The 24,722-nt window shown below is 32.3% G+C and overlaps 1 protein-coding gene across 4 annotated transcripts; it reads left to right on the forward strand.

The window, feature by feature from the left end:
• The first annotated feature begins 7,012 nt into the window (after positions 1-7,012).
• On the forward strand, positions 7,013-23,305 carry LOC143540809 (uncharacterized). 4 transcript variants are annotated; one of them, XM_077033789.1, is made up of 10 exons: positions 7,013-7,299; positions 7,582-7,597; positions 15,086-15,662; positions 15,963-17,837; positions 17,937-18,095; positions 18,173-18,352; positions 18,429-18,623; positions 19,984-20,082; positions 20,160-20,789; positions 22,718-23,305. In XM_077033789.1, exons 3-10 carry the CDS (start codon positions 15,105-15,107, stop codon positions 23,054-23,056), a joined length of 4,035 nt encoding a protein of 1,344 aa, XP_076889904.1. In that variant the 5' UTR covers positions 7,013-7,299; positions 7,582-7,597; positions 15,086-15,104; the 3' UTR covers positions 23,057-23,305. The 4 variants fall into 4 exon arrangements, with proteins under 4 accessions (XP_076889904.1, XP_076889905.1, XP_076889903.1 ...); XM_077033790.1 differs by lacking the exons at positions 7,013-7,299; positions 7,582-7,597 and adding an exon at positions 14,691-14,948 and having other exon boundaries at positions 15,963-16,542; positions 16,591-17,837; XM_077033788.1 differs by lacking the exons at positions 7,013-7,299; positions 7,582-7,597 and adding an exon at positions 14,691-14,948.
• The last annotated feature ends 1,417 nt before the right edge of the window (positions 23,306-24,722 follow it).

A 24,722-nucleotide genomic window follows, 5' to 3' on the forward strand; every position in this document is an offset into this window, starting at 1 on the left:
ACTTTTCAGCTTTGAATCCACAATCCCAGTTCTTCTCCATGCTGCTCTTATACTTTTCCATGTGCCTCATGACATATACACCACAATCCAAGTAATTTTTCTTAGTTGCCCAGCCAATTTCTAACTTCTGTGGTATGACCTGGTTCAAGCAAACCATTTCCCATTCCCAACAGATTTCCAAGTAGTCCACAAATATGTGTTCCTGCAAACAATTATATTGGTTTGGTTTCAAATTTTACACACATGTAAAAAAGTGTGTGATAATATTATATAGCTAAATAACACAAAATTTAACCCCTAGAACATACCACTTTTATAGGGGTGTCTTTTTAATAAAAATCCTTGCCGTCCTTTAATCCAACCGGGCTTATTGATTCATGCATGTTGTCTTCTATGATTGCCAAATGCCTCAAATCAAAGCACATTAAATACCAGTGGTGGTTTTCAATTATTGGAAAGAAAACCATGTCATATGGCTTCAAATTCAAGAGACTAGCATCCTGATCAACAACAGCTAACATATTTGTTCTAAACAATGATGTCCTCCTAACAGATGCAAATCGCTTCCCAACGAGCATATTTCTTTTCTGAATAAAAAAATTAATATATATATATGTATGTATAAAAACCAATAATCACATCATGTATTAGAGTTACTAATGAACATAGCAACTTACTATAACACACGAATGACAAAAAAGCCTGTGTAACGATTATGAGCCTCGGTTCCTCTCTTCATAGTTTAATACTGCAGCCCAGCAATCTATAACATTGCTCTCAATCTCAACTTCCGGTAACAACGACATCATTAAAAAACTTGTCGTGCCAATTCTAGAATTTGTTTCAAAAATTTTATCGCAACAAAACATAAATTATAAGATGTTGTCATATAATTGACACATACATAAATAATTTATTAGTCACAACCATACCCGAATTCCCTTGCCACTTCCATCATTTCTTGTTCAACTCTGTTCTCACCAGCCCTGCACATTGACATTTAAATAATTAGTACCATTCTTAATATATGCACCAGAAATCAATTTACACTTGTGTATTGTTAAAGCATTTTTAATGTAAAAATCACTAAAATTATAGAAAACAAGCTTATTATTCATAATATTCTTACGGTTCGATCATCTTCTGATGAAACTCCTTTATTCATGTTGATAGGTCGAATAAGAATTGGGGACCGTAATTTACTTGGAAGATGTCTCAACCTTATTGGGTTCCTCTTGTACAAACGAACTTTAATTGGACTTAATCGATGTGGTGCGGTATCCAATTTTGGCCTACTTGAAACACAGCCTATATTATTAGGCTCTATCAAAGGACAGTCTTGTGTAAGACCTAAACTAAAAGTAGGCTTTTCTGTTTCTATACCAACCAAACCGTTATCATATTTTTTTACACTATCGACGATTTCTGTGTAATAAGTGTCATAAAATTGTGTCCATTGCATGTTATCATCTTGTACGTTGTCCTCTTTTCGTTCTTTATCATCACTTTCTTCTTGATTTGGGCCTTTTGAACCATTTTTATTTATTCCATCCTCTTTAACACCAACCAACCTTATAAAAGTACCATTGTACTTGTCAATCAACTCATTTATCTCTGCATTTCTAGGATACTTCTCATTAGCCTCAACAGCTAACTTTTCAAATAATTTTGTATCCTTAAAAATACAATCAATAAGCTCTTTCATTTCCCCAACATGCTCCTGTATTTTTAATAACTCAGTCATCATATTTACACAAGATATCGATTAATATTAAACTGATTCATGTAATAATACACTTGTGTAAATTTGAAAATGCATCAAATTGCAATCTAGGAAATTTTACATGGTGAAATCCGAAGAAAGACAACTTTATTTTTAAACTATAATTATAACCTACAATAACATAAACCTAATACTAGAAACCAAACCCATAATATTAACATTGACATCTATAATTAACATAAATTACACCTATGTAAACCATACAAACCAGAAACATAGTAAGCTTGATTTTTTAATTAACACTGATCTAAACCTAATACTAGAAACAAAAACAAAACAAATTGGCAATTAAATACTTCACTTTTACATTGAATAATTTGGTCATCGTTTTCACATATATGTGAATTGATTGTTACTACATGAAAACAAAATACAACTGCTACAATACACAATATTAACATTGTCGTCCTTTAATTTTTACTAAATGATTATACCAACCTACCATTTTTGTTATTTCAAATAAGAATTTATGAGTCTTTCGTACCTTTAAGTGATCCGTCTGATTCACATCAACAACTAACTGCCTGCCATCATCAGATACTTCACGAACTTCACCTAGCCCAAACCCTCCACTCTTCAACTCATCAACTTCTCTCTTGCTAAGTTTTTCAAACGTCCAATACTCGATTGGTTGAACTTGACGACACTCACCATTTAACTTGGATGTCATAGTGTTGACATATAGAAGCTACAGATAAACACAACAAAAATAATATCAACAATTCACATGTGCTACCCTATATAACAAACAATATTTTTTTTGATAGGTATAATGAACTAATAGTTTAAAATACGAAGCATACGGTTAAAATGGTTAAAGGACCACAGAAAAATGTTTTCGTACTTGCTCTATCCCATTTTTTCTTGCACTTCTTCATCAATGACATTCCATACCTGCACCAGTTAAGGGCTGCAAAATTCGTTTCTTCGTCTAAATAACTCAAAATATGAAGCTTGCACCATCCGTTTACATGAATCTGGAACATTGAGTTGCAAAAAAGAACTAAAAAATCTATCACAAACATTATACTATCATCATCTGCAGAGTCTAGTATATTGTCAACAATCATTTTAGTAGAAATATTTTCTTTATCAAATCTTCCTTACCATTTTTTACGTATGCTCGACTTGTCGTTTCCTTTTTTTAGTGACGGTATATCTAAACCGGCATTCGGTATGCCCAAAAGATTATGAATGGCATAACTATCAACACTTATCTTAACATCACCAATATTTATTTCCATTATTGTTGGCTCGAACTTATCTACCACATAATGTCCCAGTTTTGCAGGAATCCCGTCCACTTTAAATGATAGTAAACTCCCAAACCCCATTTCAATGATTTTTAACTTTTGTTTTTGTTTAAGTCCAGCTATACATCTATTTAGCTGGTGAGGTGATGAACGTGTCTTTATCCCACGCCATTTTACATATCTTGCAGCATTCTGTTTTGCTTTACTTCCTGCTAGGAACCACGTACCATATAGAATTTTGTTATTATTTCTCAATTAATTTACAAACAATAACATAACTAAATTCATAATTATATTTTACGTAAAGACCTTTTCCAACACTCTTCTTAATTTTCTTCTTAATGAAGTCTTTCGCATCATTTTTATGTTTAAATTTCTTTACCTTCATAACACTTTCACCTGTCATAGCAAAATCACAAAACAAAATAAGAAAAAAGAGAGACTTTCTCTAAACGTAAAGAAACTTTTGGTTAATAAATCAATTACACTTAATTTTGTTTTAAATATACGTATTGATATGCATTCATATCATATTCGCATATATAATAACAATTAGCACTAAACATAAATCAATGCTTATAATAATAATAAAACCCAATATCATACCATTAAATTTTAGTTTCCGACACCCAGTAGAAACACGATCTTTTAAACTCTTTTTCCTCTTAACATGTAAACCTTTCTTGTTCTCTGTACCAGTACCACCTAATACATTGAAATAGAAACATAAAAATAAATTACATTTATTTTTGTTTTAAATATATGTATTGATATGCATTCGTATCATATTTGCATATATAATAACAGTTAGCACAAAAAATACATCAATGCTTATAATATTAATAAAAGGGGAGGTGGGGTATGGAGAAATATTCACAATATGTAAACAAGTTTGTTACCTTCAATCTCCTCAGCTTTTGCAACACTTGTATATACAGCGGTCACCTTCAGCCTTTTTGAATCACTCACTACAACCAATTATTATCCACTCATTTATATTTACATCCCTAGTTTTGGATATATGTAAAATTCACACAGAGTAACAGCTCACTGACCTTTATTATGATAAACATTTACACCATTCAAATGTGTAGTAGTCCTTTTACTCCTTTTTGACTCACTCACTACAACCAATTATCAAAAACTTCACACTTCTTAAAATTTAACATACTAACGAAAACGCAACATACCTCGGCTTTGTTTTTGCATAATATCTATCCATGAACAATTATCGATGACAAAGTCTGTACACATTAACACAACAAGTTGAAATTGAATCCATACTTTACAAAATCTAAAAAAGTGTTACTAATAACATATCATTACCATCATTGTTGTTCTCCTCTCCAATTAATATGGATGATCTTTTCAAAGATCGTTTATTACTTTCGCGACCTAATTGCAAAACCAATAGTGAGTTAAACCATGTGATCTATATATTTTCCTCAAATTATATCAAACCAACAGTCATTGCCACTTACTTTTTCCCATATCTCGGTTGCTTTTCCTACATACATGATAAAACAATATTGGTTGATTCTTTGAAAGTTATGATAGAATCAGCCATTTTTTAAAACATTAAAAACAAACTCTTAATATTAGCATCGACATCTATACTTTACATAAACTTACACCGATGTAATCTATGATAAAATCAGCATTTTATCTAACACATAAAAATCGTACCCATACTATTTATATTAACTAAAACAAACTAAAATTTACACTAGCATATACATAATTCAACATGGTATTTTGATAGTCCAGGTTCAATTAACATTCACACTTCCCAATCAATCAATTCAATCACGAAATCTGTATTAACAAAAAAACTAATCTTTACACTATCATATAAATAAACCAACGGAAATACTACAATGAAAAGATGTAATCGACCGAAATCTAACACAAAAAATACATAATAAAGCAATTGAAATATACTGAAATCTAATACATAGAATTAATAATTAATCAATTGAAATCGATTACCCTGAATTGAAACCCGCAGAGCGCAACCTCCAAGGAGTTAACTGGTGGAAATCGGTTTCCATATGGCTGAATATATACTACTATTAATCAGCATAAATAGGGATAACCTGATACAAATTTGAATTTCAAATTGCATAACTATCGGTGGTGATAAATTGGTCGTCGTCTATGTCTTCTGTTCATGTCTGCACCTTTTTTGGGATTAACCCTAATATAATTCAGAAATACCAGGGGAGGGAAAAACATATTTACGTTTTACATATAATTTTAAGACTATTATACCCTTTACAGATTAAAAATATAACTTTTAGTTTGATTAATAATTACAAATATGCCACAGATCTTATTAACCATAGATATGTGAATTAATGGATGTGATTGGTTCTTTTAGTTCTTAAGGGACGGTGTTGACGCTTAATTTCGTCCAAACATATCGGCCACTACACTTGGCCTTATAAATAACACCATATACAATTATACAAATGAAAACACTTATGGTTAATTAGATATCTTTATTGTTGTTCGTTAATATAAAGATATGCACATGGAATTAGTGTACTAAAGATCATCTATTGTTTTAATATAAAGATATGCACATGGAATTAGTGGACTAAAGATCATCTATTGTTAATCTAATTTCTTTTGTAACGTTAGGGAGTGTGGCTTACTCATAACTTTTTTCCCACTTAGAAATAATCTAAGAAGATCGTGACACATGACAAATACGAATGAAAACTTTGATTGTTTATTACTCTCTTCTTTTCTTGTCGTTCGTTAATAAAAACCGTAAGGTTGTATGTAATTGGGAGGAGTAGATTAAGATTTCTCTCTTATTGTTGTAATTTCTTTTGTTTTAGGTTTGATTAGCCTTTCCTAGTCTAGTCTCTTGACACGGTTGCGAAGAATCCCGTCAATTATTTGGGAAAGCCTTTCTATATATACGTACTATAAATAGATTATAACGAGTAAATTTTATAAATATTATATAGTTAATTTATATATTTGATATCTAATAAAGGATTTCTAATACTAATAACGATGATTATAATAAATATAGAAATCAAACCTCCTAATAAAATAAAAATTTAAGTAGAAAACCATGACAAATAAGTACTTTTTTGATAATGGCTAAACCAAACTAACAAATTCTACTCTTAAATGTACACCTTTGGCCATTGTAAAACTCGAACACTAAATGTAACCCGACTTTGACAAATTTGATTTAGAAACTAACATGATTTGTAGGACTTCAAATTTTCATTAGTTTCTAGCATGATTTGAACCATGATATTGTTATTATTGAATTTTTGATGTCCCGGTCCCCAAAAATAGCAATAATTCTCATATGCTTGAAATATAAGCTACAATTTTTTTATTTGTTGAGCCCACCACCGAGTCTCGCCTTAGTTAGTCTCGAATTAAAACCGAGCTGGTTCAGTTTGGTTTTGAAAGAAAATTGAAAACTTTTTGAGCACAACTCAGTTTCAAGAACGCCAATAGTTTAAGTTACCATATAATAGTTAAAAAAACTTATGCAAAATAAGTTCAACATAATACATAAAAAAATAAATTCAAATTAAGTTCAACCGAATATAAAATAAGTTGAAATAAACTTTAAGCCATTACATAATAATCAAAACAAGTTCAACCGATTATAATAATATATCCAGGGGGTCGGTCATGTGAAATATTAAGTTACAGAGAAATGCGAGCAAAAGGATATAGACCATTGATCATGTGTAATCAATGAATTATAATAATAATAATGACAAACTTGTAATTAACAAAAGATTAATGTACCAATATTTTAGTGAAAAATGGTAGTTTGGTATTTTGTGTGTAGTCTTTTTGAAGTTAAACATGACTTATCAATAACATTTATTTAGTAAATACACTTGTCTTGGGCTTGACCCGTTTACAAACCGAGTTAATTTCAACGAGCATTTTACAGGTTTTTTTCGAACAAGCTTCGAGCCACTTGACAATTTTTTAATAATCTTACTCATGCATGTCTGTCATACAAATTTAACAAGTCATCATATTATTACATCATATGAATACATTGTGTAATGCGATTATGTTAATTCAATGCAACCTACATTACTCTCAACAAACTCTCATGAATTTTATGACTTTTACCAACAATTACATATGTCATCTTTCTTTATTGCATTTCTCTTGCCATTTTAAAAACCAACTTTGAATCATTTCATCAACACAGCTTGGGTTTAAATCCAACTTTGCTCTCGGACAGTTCGATCTTGTGGCCTAAAGGTGTGTTCATATCTTCGAATTTTTAAAAACATTATTGATTTTGTGTCGGTTTCAATTTCGATTTTAATGATTTTTTTATCAAAAATTAAAAACATTTTTATAAAATGAAAAATAGACGATTTTAATAGGATTTTTCTGTTCTTCTTTGCTTGATTTTTCATTTTCTTTTTTTCTTTCGTTTTTTTTTTGTTAAATATATGCATAAGGATATACTATCCATATATTTTTATTTAATTTTTTGTATTTATTTCTATATCTAATGAATGATTTTTGTCTTTGCAGGTGCTAGCAACTTCAGGTATATATCAATTCACTCTCCCTCTTGTAATTTCACAAAGTTATTTATTTTTGTGTTAAGAGTTTACTTTTGCTATTTGTGGTTAGATATACATATTTTAGTTTCTAAAAATTATATAAAGTTTATGAAATTGTTTGTTTTCTTTTTGAAAAATCGCTATTTCTTCACACACTTTGCACACCAAGTTGAATCTGCTATTTCAGATGGCGAATTCAATTATATATATATATATATATATATATATATTTCTAGTTTTTAATAATAATGTAATTAAGAGTTTTCAAAATCTGAATATATAATTTTGCTTAAAGTGTCTATATTTTCATTTAAGTTTTATAAAATAAGTTATATTCTTAGTAAAGTATATTTTGAAAAATTAAAAGCCATATGTTATTGAAGAAAAATATATCATGTGATAATGAAAGTCGTACAAAAGAAACATGACTAAACTGAAATCATTATTTAAAACGTGAATTCAATTTTTTATTTATTATTTTTTAATTTCAGTCTCACGTGCAAAGTTGTTTGAAAAACACCTATTAAAAATAATAAAAATATGTATTAAAGGATCTTCTTCCGCGATTTACTTATAAACATTGTTATAAAAATTCCGACTAGCTAGACGCTAATTAATTTTGATAAAACACCTATTAAAAATAATAAAAATATGTATTATGGATCTTCTTCCGCGATTTACTTATAAACATGGTTGTAAAATTTTCGACTAGACGTCAAATATTTTCGATAAATCATTAGTCCTTATTACACCGTCCGACTAGCGACTATTGATTAATATATAATTGTTTATAAATTGATCCTTGTCATTATATGGCAGGATGCCAGCCAATGCCTTAGGTTTTTTTTGCATGTTTTGCACCTTATATCAAGTCACATGTCCTCTATTAGATATCGACTAAATTTACATGCTAATGTAGTATGATGATGTTGATGCCTAACCAAAAAAAATAAAATAATGATATATGTGTTTTTAGTAGAACTTTATTTATTTACTTTTAGTATTATCATTTTTTATATAATCAATATAGGTTGATTATAGTTGATTATAATGATTAATAAATCGATAGCAAATTTAATAGTTATTATTTAGAAAATAATAAAAGTTAACTTTTAAGACATACATTTTTTTTAAATAAATGAAATTAGTTTTACTGGTATGTAATAAGTTAGATTAATTATTTTATTAATAACTGTTATGTTGATTTAATTAATGATTACTTATTTTAATATTATAATCTTAGTTAATAATTTATATCTAATGAAATCTTATTTTCATAATTAATGATAAATTTAATATGTCATAAAAACAGGTAAATAAAACAATTAAAAGCACATTAAATTATACATGTTAATCTTTTCTTACATGCTTAATAAATGGTTGAAATATATTGGGTTCAAATTACTAAATGAAATAAATTCGCCATTGAAAAAAAAGTGCTAATAATAATTATATTATTTTACAATATGTTGCTTGTAGCATGCTCATCCTTATCCCTTTTAACTTGATGATTGCAGCTGTTTTCACTTTTCAGTATCTTAACAATTATTATAATTTTTTTTCTTGGTATTTATTAGATTATCTAATAAGTAAATTATTTGCAATAACACGTTTCTCTTTTTAGCCAGTTTATATCTTTTACTCAAAAATTGTTTATAATATAAATATATAAATACAAAATAAATGGTAAGACAATTAATAGTATGTTTAATTTTATTTTTACTTTTTATGGTATTTATAAATCATACAACTTATATCTCATAAAAAGAAAACTATTAAAATATTGGAAGTTTTTTTTCTTACCTATTAATTTAAAAATTAAGACTTATTAATACTTAATAAATATACTATTATTATTAGTTTAAAATAATTTATAACTATGGAAATATACGTTTCTTTCTAAAGTACACTGTTTACATTTATCCATTTATGGAATGTACTTCCTAATGAATAAAGAATATTTGTTTCATTGAAGATTTGTGATTCTTGTGTACTTTGTTTTCTAAACTCCAAAATTACACATTGCATCCTTCACCCACAAAAGTTGGATGTTCTAACACGTTATTTCGTTATTTTTCTTCACTATTTGAAAAAAAAATTATTAGGTAAGTTCGGGTCAAGTTATGAATTATAAATATATTAATAGTATGCGAATTTATACAATAAAAAAATCATTCGAATCTAATCAATAATAAAAGTTTATAACTACTTTCAAAACGTTACAACTATACTTTATTTTGGACGTATCGTATCGTCATCCAAGATAAACGTTGTCGTTTTCCGAAAATATATGAAGTCATTTAAGTACAAATATGTCACGGTTTGTTGTAGCACGTGACACTTCCCAACATAAAGCAGCGTCGTTTATAACCAAATCTTTATCGAGTTCAACGAGGACAACCGTTTTCATATCGAAAGCCCACGTGTTGCTAGATTTATTTAACGTTGACATTCCTTGTCTTAAATAACACAAAACAAGGCATTGTCAACTCACATTATTAGACCATTATTTTGTTAGGTGCTTTTCGCTTTCTATGCTAATACATTGAACATCTCATTTGCTTTCTTGATATCAAAAAATGTTTTCCGATTCTTTATGCATTGAATTACGTTACGTTATGTAGGTAACCAGTACACTCTTTTATACCAATTACAGATTCATAACCTTTTACCAGAAAAAGTAAAATAAAGCTATAGAAGTATATAAACATAATTTCTTTCTATACACTCATTCTAATTCTTAACAATTTTCTTTTACCTTCAGAAGAAACTTTACTTAAATATGAATGTGAACACAATTACATGCGTCGCTATTAATAAACCATTATAAATTTTAGATGCGTCTTCCTTAAGAGTGCAATGTGTATAGAAATAGCAAGATTCCCACTTTCCCAGGGACTAGAAATGACTAACTATCATTTTTAATAGAAAGATTTTCAACCGAAATAAATGATAAATAATATTAATTAATATTAAATTAAGAAAAAAAATTGAATTTAATAATTTAATAATAATGAATCACAATGTGGTTGTGTTTCATGTGACCTATGGTAAATTCCTCCTGATTTTCTGCACCCTTCATTTAGTTACGACATCGGCGGTACTGGGTGATAAGATTAATGGAAGACTAAATGAGTACGACCGTCTCTGAGAACCGTAAAATTTTTTTGGGTTGATGACGAAAAAAATTTGGGTCTTAAAATAAGTTGAGTAGTTGGTTTAAACATTAAAAATACGTTTTTTTTTCAAAAAAAGGCATTATCTAAAATAAAAACTCGGGTCTATTCAGGTGTTGGACCCGGGTCCGTCGAGGCGTCGACCACCAGACCCTGTCTCATAGCCGACCTTGTAGACGAGTTTACGGGTTTTATCTCGTCGTACTGTCGTGTTTTCGGACAAGTGTTCTCGTATTAAAAGGCGTGTGTGTACGGATGTGACTTTAGTCAGTAGTCTGTTTAGAAATGAATTTAGTCAGTAGCCCGTTTGGACCGTTCAAAAGATATAATCTATACTATTTAATAAATAAGACTTTCGTTTGCCATGTGTCCACTCATCAGCCCTCCTCACCCTCAAAATCCCGCCTTCCACCCCACTTATTTTTACAATCAGCGCTCATCCCTTACCCGGCCCAATTTTGACATTATAAGTTTATAACCGATTATCATCTACACCTGCCAGCTTTAGATTTTCAGTCTTAAACTGTCCTTTCCATCGATGCCCTAATCCTTGAATCTCTCGCATCTATTTATTTATTATCGATCGTTTTCAATTTTCTCGCTCCCACATCGTAATTCCATAATCGATCTTTCTATCTACGATCTGTCCTTCAACAACTTTAATACATGGTTCAACAATTTCAGTTGTGTTGTTCTATATCTTTATTCAGGTTAGGGTTTATTTGCTTTATGTTTCAAGTGTTGATTTGTTAGATATTGTTTTCTTTTTGTAATCTTCTGCAATCTTTTTATCGAAATCAAAATCTTATAAATTTGTTTGTTAATTGCAAATGTATTTAGTTTTTCTTTGGCCCTGTTCATCGACCATTATTTAGGATAAAGTTAGTTGTAGATATTTAATAGGTAGAAACATTGATGTATATATGTAATGAACTAACACGGTTGAAAATAATGAATATTTTTTGTGATTTTAGAATTCCAATATGTTGTTGCGAATGGTCTCTCCCATTTTGCTTGCCATTGAACTTATATTGGGTTTAGTTTTTACTGTTTTAATTGTTTATTTTATTAATTTAAATGAAAGTAGTCAAAATTACTTTTTGTGATCCTTGATGACAGTATTATTGAGATTGGTCAATCACTCGTCGTGTGAACATTTGAGTCCATGTTTTAGTTAATATTTTTGGACACATAACTTAATGATTGAAGATTAAAGTATGTGCTATAAAGTGTAAAGTTTCTTCTGATCGAGACCAAACTTTTATACCTCACTCAGTTTGTTATGTTACTTATGTTGGTTGTAAACATTCTTAATATTGATTCATACTTCTTTTATTTGACTGGCTATTTATGCTGGAACTGGTAAATAATGGGTCAGAACTTAAATCATGAAATGGCATGGCTACTATCCTTACATGTTGGTTGAAAGCTCGGGGTAAGGCATTATCCCCTGATGCTGAGATGGATACTATTGTCATGCAACCCTTGTTTCAGGATGGTTCAGTGAGCATCAAAACCCGTATAGTCATTGTCTTTTTTACTTCTTTTCATACTGTTGTTATGTTAATATCTTCATGGTGATTAGGAATGTTAACTCTCTTCGCAACATGTGAATTTATAATGGCTTTTGATTTTATATTGATCTTCATTACATTTCTTTTGTAGACAAAGATAACAAAAGAATGTACTTCAATAACCTTGTGTGGCGAGGTATTCATACTTTTGATCAAAATATAGATAATACCATTATATTAGAGAATTGATCAAAATCTAGAGAATTCCATGATCTTATTTTTGCAAAAACATACACATGAATTGTTATTAATAATCAAATTCATTACCAAATTTGTTTCCTAGAATTAGGGATGGGCAAATAGTACTGGGTATTTTCGTACCGATACATAAAGTTTTTAAGAAAACAGGATCGAATAATTCGGGTTCGGTACCAATCAGTATCGGTGTTGGAGTTTACTGAATTTTTGCCTACGATACCGGTACCAAACCAAGAATTTTCAGTACCCGTACCGATACCAAGTTTTTAGGAAATTCAGGATCCGGTCCGGAATGATACTGAGCTCATCCCCACCTAAAATCATTGCAATTTGCAGTCAGTTGCGTGTTATACTAAAATCATTGCAATTAGCGTTATTACCCTACTTAATTAAAATCATTCTCAAATTCATTTTTATGACTTTCTATATAATTAATATCATATATAAATAGTACAGTTTACACACCAATTATAGATCTCTAACTTTAGCAGGTTGACTCTTTTAATTTCTGTTTGAACTTTAAATGTCAACTTATCTTATTTACGGAGTATATGTTAACTGCAAATTTCGTAACGTTTTATACAAATATTTTAGTCCTTGGAAAAACCTTTTTAAAAAATAACAAAACTTGTCAAATTATTTAAAGCGTCAAAAGTTTTTGCCTTGTGTGTTATTCAATTAATTGATTTTTCAAATTCAAATAATGTAACCACCATCTAAATAACTGTAGCTGATTTAGCATGTTGACTCTTTTAATTTCTGCTCGAACGTTATATTTCAACTTACTTATATGGCATAGTAATATACAAATTATGAAAATTATATAACTGCAAACTTTCTGTTACAAACTTATTTGTACAAATTTTGTGTCTAAATTACATGTAATTGTTCAATTACATTACAAACTTATTTATGTTTTACAAATTCCATGACATTTTATACAAATTATGGAAATTTCGGAGAAGACAAATTCCATTTTCAGTTGTCTTACAATGACAATTAATAAATGTCAAGGTCAATTACTATAAAAAATGGGTTGTATTAAAAACATCAGGTTTTCAGTCTTGGACAACTACATGTGACATTATCAAGACTCAAAAGCATAAAGAGAGTAAAATTATTAATATTACATATGGTAAAGTTACAAATAGGATTCTAATGATAGAAATTTATTATTTATATTTAATGTTTGTAAATATAAATGTAACTTGATTTATTATGATTTAATGTTATTCATCGTTTTTATGTTTAAAAAAAACCTTTTGACATGATTAGTTTGCATAATTTATAGTGTACATTTTATTGTGCAACAAGCCTATCAATTATTCTTTTCTTATAACATGACCATTTAATATGATCAAATAAGTTCTCTGATAAATCAATAATAGTTATTATAAAGTATTTATATCATAGTGTATCTAATGTTATATGGTAACAAAGGAAATATCTCATGAAATAGTAACAAACTTTCAAAAGTGTTTCAATTAGGTCACTCATATATATTTTTTTCAAATCGGGTCACAAAATCTTCAAATCGAGTCATACTGATTTTTGTGTGTCAAGAAAGAAATAAAGGATAAGATGTGGGGGTTGGTATTTGCAATATATGTAGTTAAATTTTAAAAAATTTAAAAATGTTAATTATATTAAAATTCAAAAATATAAAATAAAATCTACGTCGTCACTCAACGTCAACATAAAAAAAAGATAAAAAGATTTCTTATGTGGAACATAAAAGAAAAACGCTAAAAATACATGTTAAAACATTTAATTTAATAAAATATGAAAATTTAATGACTTAATTGTAACAATTTTTAAAGTTGATTAACCTTAATTGAAACACTTTTAAAACTTGATTACTACTCTATGAAATTGCCCCGGTAACAAATGCAATTATTTAATCAACATAGTTTTTTCTTAGGAGTAGTAAATTCCTTACTATTATTATATGTACATATTATATAAACATAGGACATCTATGATCTATTATATGATATTTGTCGATTTATGATCAATATAGAAGTCAAAAAGATATTTCAATTGTTTTGAACTTACAAAATTAAATTTGTTAAAGGCGTGTAGTAATAATAATAAATAGGAGTTGGAGATGAGGAAAGGTTTACCCTTTCCCCGCCAGCTGTTTCGTTCCAGCAGCAACTCTACTGTGTGTAACTGTGTGTAACTGTGTGTGACATGTATTTTTAGAGAGAGAAAGAGAGAATCTAGAGAGAGAAACATCTCCCGCTCGCTATTTTCTCAATAATAATAATAATAATTCTGCATTCTCATAAACCCTAATTTACTCGTTTTCAAATTTAGTGTCAATTCGGTTTATGTTCGATTTGATTATACGCATCTGGATCGCACCGAATCCGAATCTGTTACAGGTAAGTTGTAATTGACTGAATGTGAATGGATTAGAATAATATAATATAATATGCATTGTGTTTGAATTGTAGTTGTGGTATTGAATTGTGTGATGTTTGAGTTTGATCGTGTGATTGTGAATTTGAATTTTGTGTAGAGTTTGCGATTGATTCGGAATGACGGCTGGTGTGGAGGTTGTTTGTGGTGAGGTGGCTCGGAAGGTTGACATTGAGGTGAATTCAAGTGTTTTGAGTGGTGGCGGTTCGGTTGATTGTGGTGTCGGTGGTGGTGGTAGTGGTAATGGCGGTAATTTGAGTGGCGGTGGTGGTGGCGGTACGGTTGATTGTGGTGTCGGTAGTGGCGGTGGTTTGGAGTGTGTGGTTGTGAATGATGGTGTTGAGGTTAGTGATGGTGGTACAGGGGATGTTAGTGTTGAGGAAGTTGGCCGATTTAAGGAGGAGGAATTAGGTTTAGAAAATGAGGAAGTGGTGGTTGTTGATCCGTTGGTGTCGGAGAGTGATGTGAATATCGAGAATGGATCGGTTGTTGAATCTCCTGTGGTGCTGGTGAGTAATGGTGTTGATGTGGATGTGAATGGTCATGGTGAGAAGATCTCGGGGGAACATGATGCGGATGTTGAGAGTACTGAAGAAGTGGACGGGCTTACTGAGTCGACTCAGGACACTGTAGCAAGCTCTCAAGTGACAGTTTCTGAGTTAGAGGCTGCTGTTAATGTTGTTGAAGTTGACGAATTTAAGAAGGAAGAAGAAAATGAGGGGGTAGTTGTTGATGCGTTGGTGTCGGAGATGGAAGTTAATGGTGTGAATGGCGACGTAAATGGATCTGTTGTTGAACTTCCTGTGGTTCCGGTGACTAATGGTGTTAATGTGGATGTAAATGGTCATCTTGAGAAGATCTCAGGGGAACAAGAGGCAGATGTTAAGAGCTGCAAAGAAGTGGACGGGCTTACCGAGTCAACTCAGAACACTGTAGAAAGTTCTCAAGAGACAGTTTCTGAGTTGAAAGCTGCTAAGGTTGATGAAGTTGACCAATTTAAGAAGGAAGAATTAGGTTTAGAAAACGAGGGGATAGCGGCTGATCCATTGGTGTCGGAGAGTAATGGTATCGTTCTTGAGTCTACAAAAGAGAGTGTTGCTGAGGTGAAAGCTGCTAAAGATGATGTGAATCTTGTCAATGGATCCACTGTTGACCTTCCTGTGGTCCTGGTGACGGATGCCGTTGATGTGAATGTAGATGGTCATCTTGACAAGATCTCAGGGGAACAAGATGCAGATTTAAAGAGCAGTGAAGAAGTGGACAGGCTTACCGAGTCAACTCAGAAAACCATAGAAAGCTCTGAAGTGACAGTTTCTGAGTTAGAGGGTGCTACTAAGCTGTCTGATGTGACAGTTCGTGCTGCAGATTATGATGCGATGGTTAATGATGGACCAGAGTCTATTATCAAACTTGTTGACAATTCAGAATGTCAAGCAACTGTTGATGACTCTGGTAAGACATCTGAAGATCTGCAATTTCAAGTAACAGATGATGGATCAGAATCATCTGGAAGTCTAATTGAGGGACCGAAAGGTAAAGCAACTGTTGATGTGTCTGGTAAGCCATCTGAAAATTTGGGGAGTCAAGTTGCAGCTGATGAGGCAGAGTCTTGTGAAAGCCCAATCAAGGAACAGGAATGTATGGTGTCGGTTGATGGATCAGATTCCATTGCCTGTTTTGTTGACAACCAAGAATGTCCTGTATCAGTTGACGAGCCAGAATCTGATACAATTGTCATGGAGTTAGATGGAAAGTTAGAAGAGCAACAGAAGCTGTTAGTTTTTACCTCAGTGGCCAATGTAGAAGTTGAACCAAATCATGCCTGCAACGTGATCCAAACTGAAAACCAGAAAGCTGAAGACACAGAAATTCGATCAGGCCTAGAATTAGAAGAGAATCAAGATTCTGGACTTGTGTTGACAGAGGAAGTGGATGCTCTGGCCAATGGGCAAGTTGATAAGTTTGATAGGATCTTGGAGGCGAAGGAGCAGGTCAAAGTAGAAGATGAGATTCAGGAATCTCAAACAGTGGTTATAGACAATGTTCAAGATGAGTTGAACTTGGAGGATAACACAGCAGAATCTGCCAATGTGGCTGAAGTATCATTAGAAGCAGAAACCAACACTGAGGCTGTCATTCATGAGAATACGTCTTCAGAGTATGGAGTCAGTAATTGCATTGATAAACCTCAAGAAGGCTTGCAACTGGAGGCAAGTGCTGAAAATGTTGAAACCACCAGCAAGTTGCTAGTTGAGAAGGACGGTGATTCACTTTCTAATTCTGATGCCTTGACAGTGGCTGAGCAGAAGGTTGAAATTTTATCTCATGTGGATACGGAGGTCAAATCCTCTGAAGGTGTAGATTGTGGATCTGGGATTGAAAATGTTGATGCCTCTGATGATAATGAAACTGAAGTTAAGGATTGTGAAACACCGGTCGAAAATGTTGTTGTATTTGATAATGAAGAAAAAGGAACTGAAGTTAAGGATGCTTCAGTTGGAGATCACTCCACATTAACTTTCTCTGATACAATTGTTAACCATGGAGTTGTGATTGAATTCGGCTCAATTGGGCGTCACGAGTCAAAACCTAGTATACAGAACAAAGAAGTGGAAAACATGAATGGCATTCAAAGTGATAAGATTTCCAACTCTTCTATAGAGGGTGAAGTAGTAAATGATGCAATTGATGCACAAAATGATGAAATTGAGGTTTTAGAATACAACTTCTTGGTAAAGATTCCTAGGTTTGAGGATGAAAACTTAAGGGAGCAGATTAGAAGTGCGCACGCGCTAGTTGTGGAGAAGACACGCCTTCGCGATTCAATCCGATTTGTGGGTCAAGAAAAAAGGGTGAGAAAAGATATCCAGAAGTAATTTTTTACACATTTTGTTATAAATCATAATTCATAAGTATGATGAATGCTATTTTCTTGATGTTTTCTTCTACAGGAAAGGTTAAAAGTCTATAACCAGGAATTCGAGGCTGCAAAACAGAAGGAAATTGCAGCAAGACGGGTAGTTAAAGCAAAGAGACAGGAAATAGAAGCTGTCCAGGCTGTCATTAACAGATGGAAGAATGCAATGTCTGTGGAAGATATTGATTCAAGGGTATGATTCACTTCTTTTGATCATAAAAATTGCTACTTTTTATATAGTAGAGTTTTGAATGTATGTTCTTAAAGCAGATATATGGTGTGGAGTATATGATACAACATGAAATAATTCAACTAAAAGATGAAAAAGAGTTCATCCGTGAGATCAGACAGCTGAAGTCTCTTAGAGATCAACTCGCCTCAAACATGGGAACACCAGAGGAAATTCGACATGCTATCGACACGAAAGATTATAATGAGAAGCGCTTGAAGGTTCAATAATCAGTATTCATATACACATTTTTGTTTTGGTTAGATTTTCAATTGATATGAATATTATTATACACAGGTTTTAAGAAAGGAATTGGAGGACTTAAAGGCCGAGGTTTCAAAAGTTGTAGCGGTTCTAACAAAAATTGTGAAAAAATATGAGGAGTTAAGTAGAGAGGAAAGGGAATTGCAATGTCGGTTCAAAGCTGCGGATGAATTTCGCCAAAAAGCGTATGCTCATTTGAATAGTTTGAGGAAGCTATCATATGACAAGGTTTGTTGTGACTTTTCATACTACATAAATCGGTAGTCAACAAGATAATGCTTTGACTCTGTAGCCATGTGGTTTTTACATTTTGAATAATCACATTATCTGTGTCTTAAAATTCTGTAATGTTTTATTTTTACATTTTGAATAATCACATTATCTGTGTCTTAAAATTCTGTAATGTTTTATTTTTTTGGAGTTTTATTAATATAGCTACTATAAGTTGACATTCTAATATGGTAAATTAGTAAACATGATTAAATACGCGTACGTTATAAAAGTAATGCATGTTATCTTATTCAAACATGTATTTAATTATTTGACCATATAACCGATCCATAGATGATATGCATTTATGAATAATCTCTATTAATAACTGTTTAATTTACAAATAAATGGTTAGGATCACCAAAATTAGACACTATAAAAGGAAAACAGAGTATAAAGACATACATGTATGTGATTGCAATAATTTGGTTCATCATCTAAACGATGAAAATGAGGACTGTATCTTTGTATTGACCCTACTATTTCAAATTTGTGAACCATAATAGCAAAATTAATATTATTATAGGAAATATCTCTTTTTCCATCGGTTATATACTTGTTTGATATGATTAATAGTTCCTTATGAAGTATATTACTATTATGGGTTTGGATCAGATACAAATGAAATTAACGTGCTAAACGTGAGAATCAAGTAGAGTAATTATATATATAAGTAGAGTAATTATGTAATTACTCTATGATGTAATTACATAATTACTCTACTTGATTCTCACGTTTAGCACGTTAATTTCATTTGTACGTTAACCTTCCCCTTACTATTATATAGATTCACATTTATAATGATACGAAATTATTAATTGATTTTCCTTGAATTTGCATATCCTTAGAAATTTTGATTACACTTATACCTTAGATGATGTTGCAAGTCAGTTACGTGGCATGGACCTGTAAAAACCGTTAAAACGAATACCTCATGCCATATATACCTGTTGTCAAAAGGGGTGAATTTAGAAATCGATTCTTATTCCTGTTTGCAAATGTGGATTTTCTTAAATGATGATTATGATACATTTTTTAGTTTTTTTACCGAGTATGTTTGTTTGTTTGTTTGTCTGTCTGTTTGTTATATATTTTTATTTTTTAAAACTTGCAATCAGAAGTGACAATAGTATAAATGCCGCTCACACGCACACACAACCAACAATATGATTACTCGTTATACATTTAATGAACCATAATAGATTTTGTCGTATGATGATTATGAGCACGTGTGATCTCCCTTGAGTGCAGTACATTTTGAAATTCTTATAAAATGCGTATAATTATGATATTAAATGATGCCCATTTACACGTGCAGAACACAAATTTCCGCCAGTTCAAGGGGGACTTAACAACAGCAAGGACTTATCTGTCACAAGGAGACCAAGACGCGCTTCATCGTTTATGCGCAAATCAGGTTATTTAATAAATTCTTTTGTTTTGTCATGCGCAAGCATACATTTAATATTTGGATTAACACGTGAATCGTTGTAGGTGGAGACATTTATGGAACAATGGAACAACAATGATGAGTTCAGGCAGGAATACATCAGGAGGTGCAATTGTATAGCTAGCAGGAAACAAAAGGCGTTGGATGGGGCCCCACCTGTTTCTGTTGACGTGGCACCCGTGCTTCCCAGTAATGTGATTGAACATGTTAATATGAGCCCGGTTTCTCTTCCAGCTGAAGTTAAACACGTGGCGGTTGTCTTACCTGTTGAACAAGAAAAGGATGTTTCAGTTTTACCGACCGAAAATAAGAACGTGTATAATAATGAGAATGCATATAATAATGAAACCCGTAAGCCTGTTGAGAACAAATCTGGCCCGAAGAAGCAGGAATTGAAAAACAAAAGTGTCATAAAACCGACGAACTTGGGAAGTGCTGACGTGGCAAAAGAGGAGGCTGAGGTGACAGAGAATGTTCCGACAAAAGAGGAGATCGAGTTGGCTCGAAAGGCAGAGGAGTTGAAAAAAGAAGAGGCTGCCAAACTGAAAGAGCAACGCCGCATGGAGGAAAAGGCCAAGGCAGTTGAGGCGCTCGAGAGGAAGAAACGAAATGCTCAAAAGGCCCAACTTCGGGCTGAGCTGCGTGCCCGTAAGGAAGCTGAGCATAAAGAGAAGGTACGCTTTAACTATTTTTGTTTTCTTTCTATTGGCATTTTGTTTGTTTACAATGTTACTCGATATACCTATATTGCATTTTAGTAGTTGGTCATGTACTCATTTATGACTTTTAGAGTGTAATAATGTCTACCGCTTCATTAAAGGATTAATGTCTTCAGAGTTTGTTTGGTTTCATTATGTCACTCTACAACTGTTTTTATAACGACAAAACTTTTAAAGTTGAGTGATTGTATGACGACAAAATACAGATATCTGAAAAAAAGATTTCGTCATGTATTTTGGAAACAGTCTTTTATTAAAAAAAATACACCTTGTTACATGTACACAGAATTTCCATAAATAAACAGACAAAATAAACAAAAGAGTTGTTTTTATTTTTGGGTGGGGGGTGGGATTGGGGTAGGAAAACAGAAAACTAAATGGGTTGATGATGGTCATGATCCATCTATTTGATTAGCTGGCTCAATGGTCAGAATTTAGGGGTGTTCATGGTTCGGTTTCAAACCGCAAAACCGCCCAAACCGGCCAACGGTTTGGTTTCACGGTCGGTTTTTTTACCTAACTTTCGGTCGGTCGGTTTTAAAAGTTTCAAACCGTAGTGAATGGTTTGGTTTACGGTTTATACCGAAAACCAACCGTATTAAACCGGACCGGACCACAAGAATTTTATATATTTAAAGTTCTGAGATATTTCATATATATATATATATATATATATTAGACATGATTATAAATTTATAATTAAAAACTGTATTTAACTTCAGTTAAGTTTAAACAAATCAAAAGTAAGCTAGCCTGCTTATTTTGTTCTCAATTCAGTAACTTCAGTGTGCTTTTAAAGTTGTGGGTTTCCAACGTAGTAATTCTCATATGCTCATTTTATGAAATCATTATAAATTATTTATAAATGCCCATAGATTCTGTGTTATGTGACTCACGTTGAAACCGGTTATGTTCCTTTTAAACTTGTTTATGTATCTAGATTCTTTTAATTCTTTTGTAGAAATCGTTTATTTTGGACATCTTGTATAAAAACCCAACGAGGTCAAACCGCGAAACCAAACCGGAACCAAACCGTTACTAACGGTTTAGTTGGTTCGGTTTAAAAATTATACGATTTGGTTTTGGTTTACAAAAATAAAAACCGTTACTAACGGTTTGGTTTACGGTTTGACCCAAAAACCGCGAAAACCGGACGCGAACACCCCTAGGTCAGATCATCTATTTAGTTGTGTTAAGGGCGTGTGTCAGTATGAAATTAGTAGTGACTTGATGCACATACTCCTTGAAACTTATAATTACTACATATATTTAAAAAGGTGCACTTTTAAGGACTTTAGTAGCTAAATTGTAAAAATAAACCATACATTTACGCTAATGTTTTCAGAATCGAATATAGGGCTGGCCTAAACGAGTCACAAAACTCCACAATTTTCGATCCGATTTCTTTTGCGCTGTTTTTTTTTCCAAAAAAGTTTGTTGGGTTTTGTCTCTATAAAGATAGAATACAGTCCAGATCACATAGATTGGTATGAATTTTGTAAAGATGCAGTTTTTTCAGTCAGTATAGCCTCTTTCGGAATATTTATAGCATTCTTTTTATATAAACCTGTTTATTCATCTTCTTAAATTTAGACTTAATTAATTCATTTATTAAATTGGGTCCTAAGAGAATTTTTTTTGACAAAATGAAAAATGCTATGTATGATTAGTCATATAATCAGGGTTACATAGATGCTTTTTATGGAACATTATTGACTGCAGGGATGAGAAAGTTGGCCGAATTCACTCATTTTTTTGATAGACGAATAATTGATGGAATTCCAAACGGCTCAAGTCTAAACTAAATGAACTGGCTTATTACATGCATTTGATGATAAATCACGTGATGCTTACTATAATAACAACGATGTGAGTTTGTGCAGGAGAGGGAGAAGCGCTTACGAAAGAAAGAAAAGAAGACAGATGGGAGCTCAAATGGAGAAGAAGCACCGGGCTCAGAAAACGAGGCTACTGCTAAAGAGATTGAAGCCGCTGCTATCAAGAAAAAAGGGAAAAAACCGGCAGCTCATTTCTTCTCTAGGCAGCTGAAACCGAAGCCGGCCCCAGTCCCACCACAAGTTTTAAACCGAAACAGGAGGTGGTGGCAACAGGCGGGACATGTGGCTCTGGCCGCCCTTGCGGTGCTTGTTGTGTTTATGATGGTCAATTTCGGTCTGTTTTTGGGCTCCAAGCCCACTAAGCTCAATCATATGCGGTTCTGAATCCTGCCCTATGGAAAATGTAGAGAAGTTTTCGTTTCGGGTTTTAAGTGCTCGATACAAATATGCGTTAAAGAGATATAATAAAGTGTGGGCTTGCTTTTTTTTCTTTTTTTTAGTTTTAAAAATAGTTTTCGGTAGTTTGTTATATGGTATGGTTCGGTTGAAAGTTACAGGAGACGAACCTTTTTAGTATGTTTGTTTGTAAGCATGCCTATCCATATACATGTTTTTATTCATCTTGCCTTTGAACTAGTGGGGTTGGACACGAGTCACTGCCCGGAACAAAACATCATGTGATGGTTAAGGCGTAACCTAGTCGTGGGCTTTAAACATTGTTAGGCTCAAGCTTGATTTTAACTTGAAAGTCTGAGCTTGAAACTTCGCACGCGCTCGGTTGCGGGTGGATTGGTGACCTCATATTTTGTTAAAGAGATGCTGCAACATAGCAAAGTGATTATTAAGCACATAAATAAAGATAAAAATAACCTATTTATAAAAAAAGTTTTTACAAATGGCCGATCATATGTTGCATTATCAAGAGCCTATTACAAGTAGGACGGGGGTTAGACCCTTGGCTCCATCGGTTCTGATGTTTTCTTTTTAGAAAACTAAAATTAAGTTACTTTATTCAAATTTACGTTGTTGCATTTGAACTTTAATAAAGTTACTTTATAATACGTAAACTTTAATAAACTGTTTTGGTTAGGTTTTTTGTTTTTTACCTAAGTTTTTGAAGTTCTTTCCGGAATTTCTTTTTCTCTTGCTTTGTTGCTTATCTATGATAGTTGATTTGTATGTCAAGTAATAAGTATATAAACAAGAAGGAAAGAAGAGAATGTCAATTTCATGAAACATGTTATACATATTTGACTTTCAAGAGGACTCCTTAAATAAAAAGTACTATTAAAACATTATGACATTTACTCTACACAGTCAATTGTTTTCATGGAATGTGTAATAAAACATCAAATTGTTTAGAGTCGTAAACAATTCGGTTTGATCAGTTATGGTTAATCGGGTATGATCACATTCGGTTTGATCCTTTTTGTAGTGTGATCATCCTCCTAAGAGAGAACTTGATCTAACGAGGAGTCTTACATTTATTACCCGGCTCACCCATTTTACCAGCCTTAAAGGTCTTTAAAAGTGGTGATATATGCAGATTATTGGCCAAATTTTAAGCATAATTTTGATGCTAAGGCATCAAGACCGCTGCTTGCCCAATGTGTAAAACTTGTGTTGATTTGGGAGAAAATAGATTCCGGGTGATGTTTGTTTAGATTCGAATAAAGAGACAAGGCGGGTCAAACCCGGGTAATAGTTTCATGTCAAACCCTGTATTATAATGTAGATTCACAATATCTGTCGAAACACGAAACGAATCTAACCTGATCTATGACGATGCTTCCACGGATTTTCGAGATGAACGAACCACGTCTTGATCTTCTTCTTCTTCTGCGGCTGCGCCTGAGACCTGCAAATGGTTTCGGGGGTGTGGAGGCGACTGCTAAGATGATCTTGAAGATCTCTTGTTCACAGACACAAAAAGTGGTGGTGGCTCTTATTGAGCATGACCCCATGATAAGGAGGTGGAGACCTCCTTATATAGAGTCTCATGGCCACCATCATGGTACCCTAATGGGCCTAGCCCAGTTAGGGTTACCTC

Source organism: Bidens hawaiensis, unplaced genomic scaffold (genome assembly GCF_021521415.1).
Source record: "Bidens hawaiensis isolate Kalapana, Puna unplaced genomic scaffold, B.hawaiensis_p1.1 tig00012335_1, whole genome shotgun sequence".
Lineage (NCBI taxonomy): Eukaryota > Viridiplantae > Streptophyta > Magnoliopsida > Asterales > Asteraceae > Bidens > Bidens hawaiensis.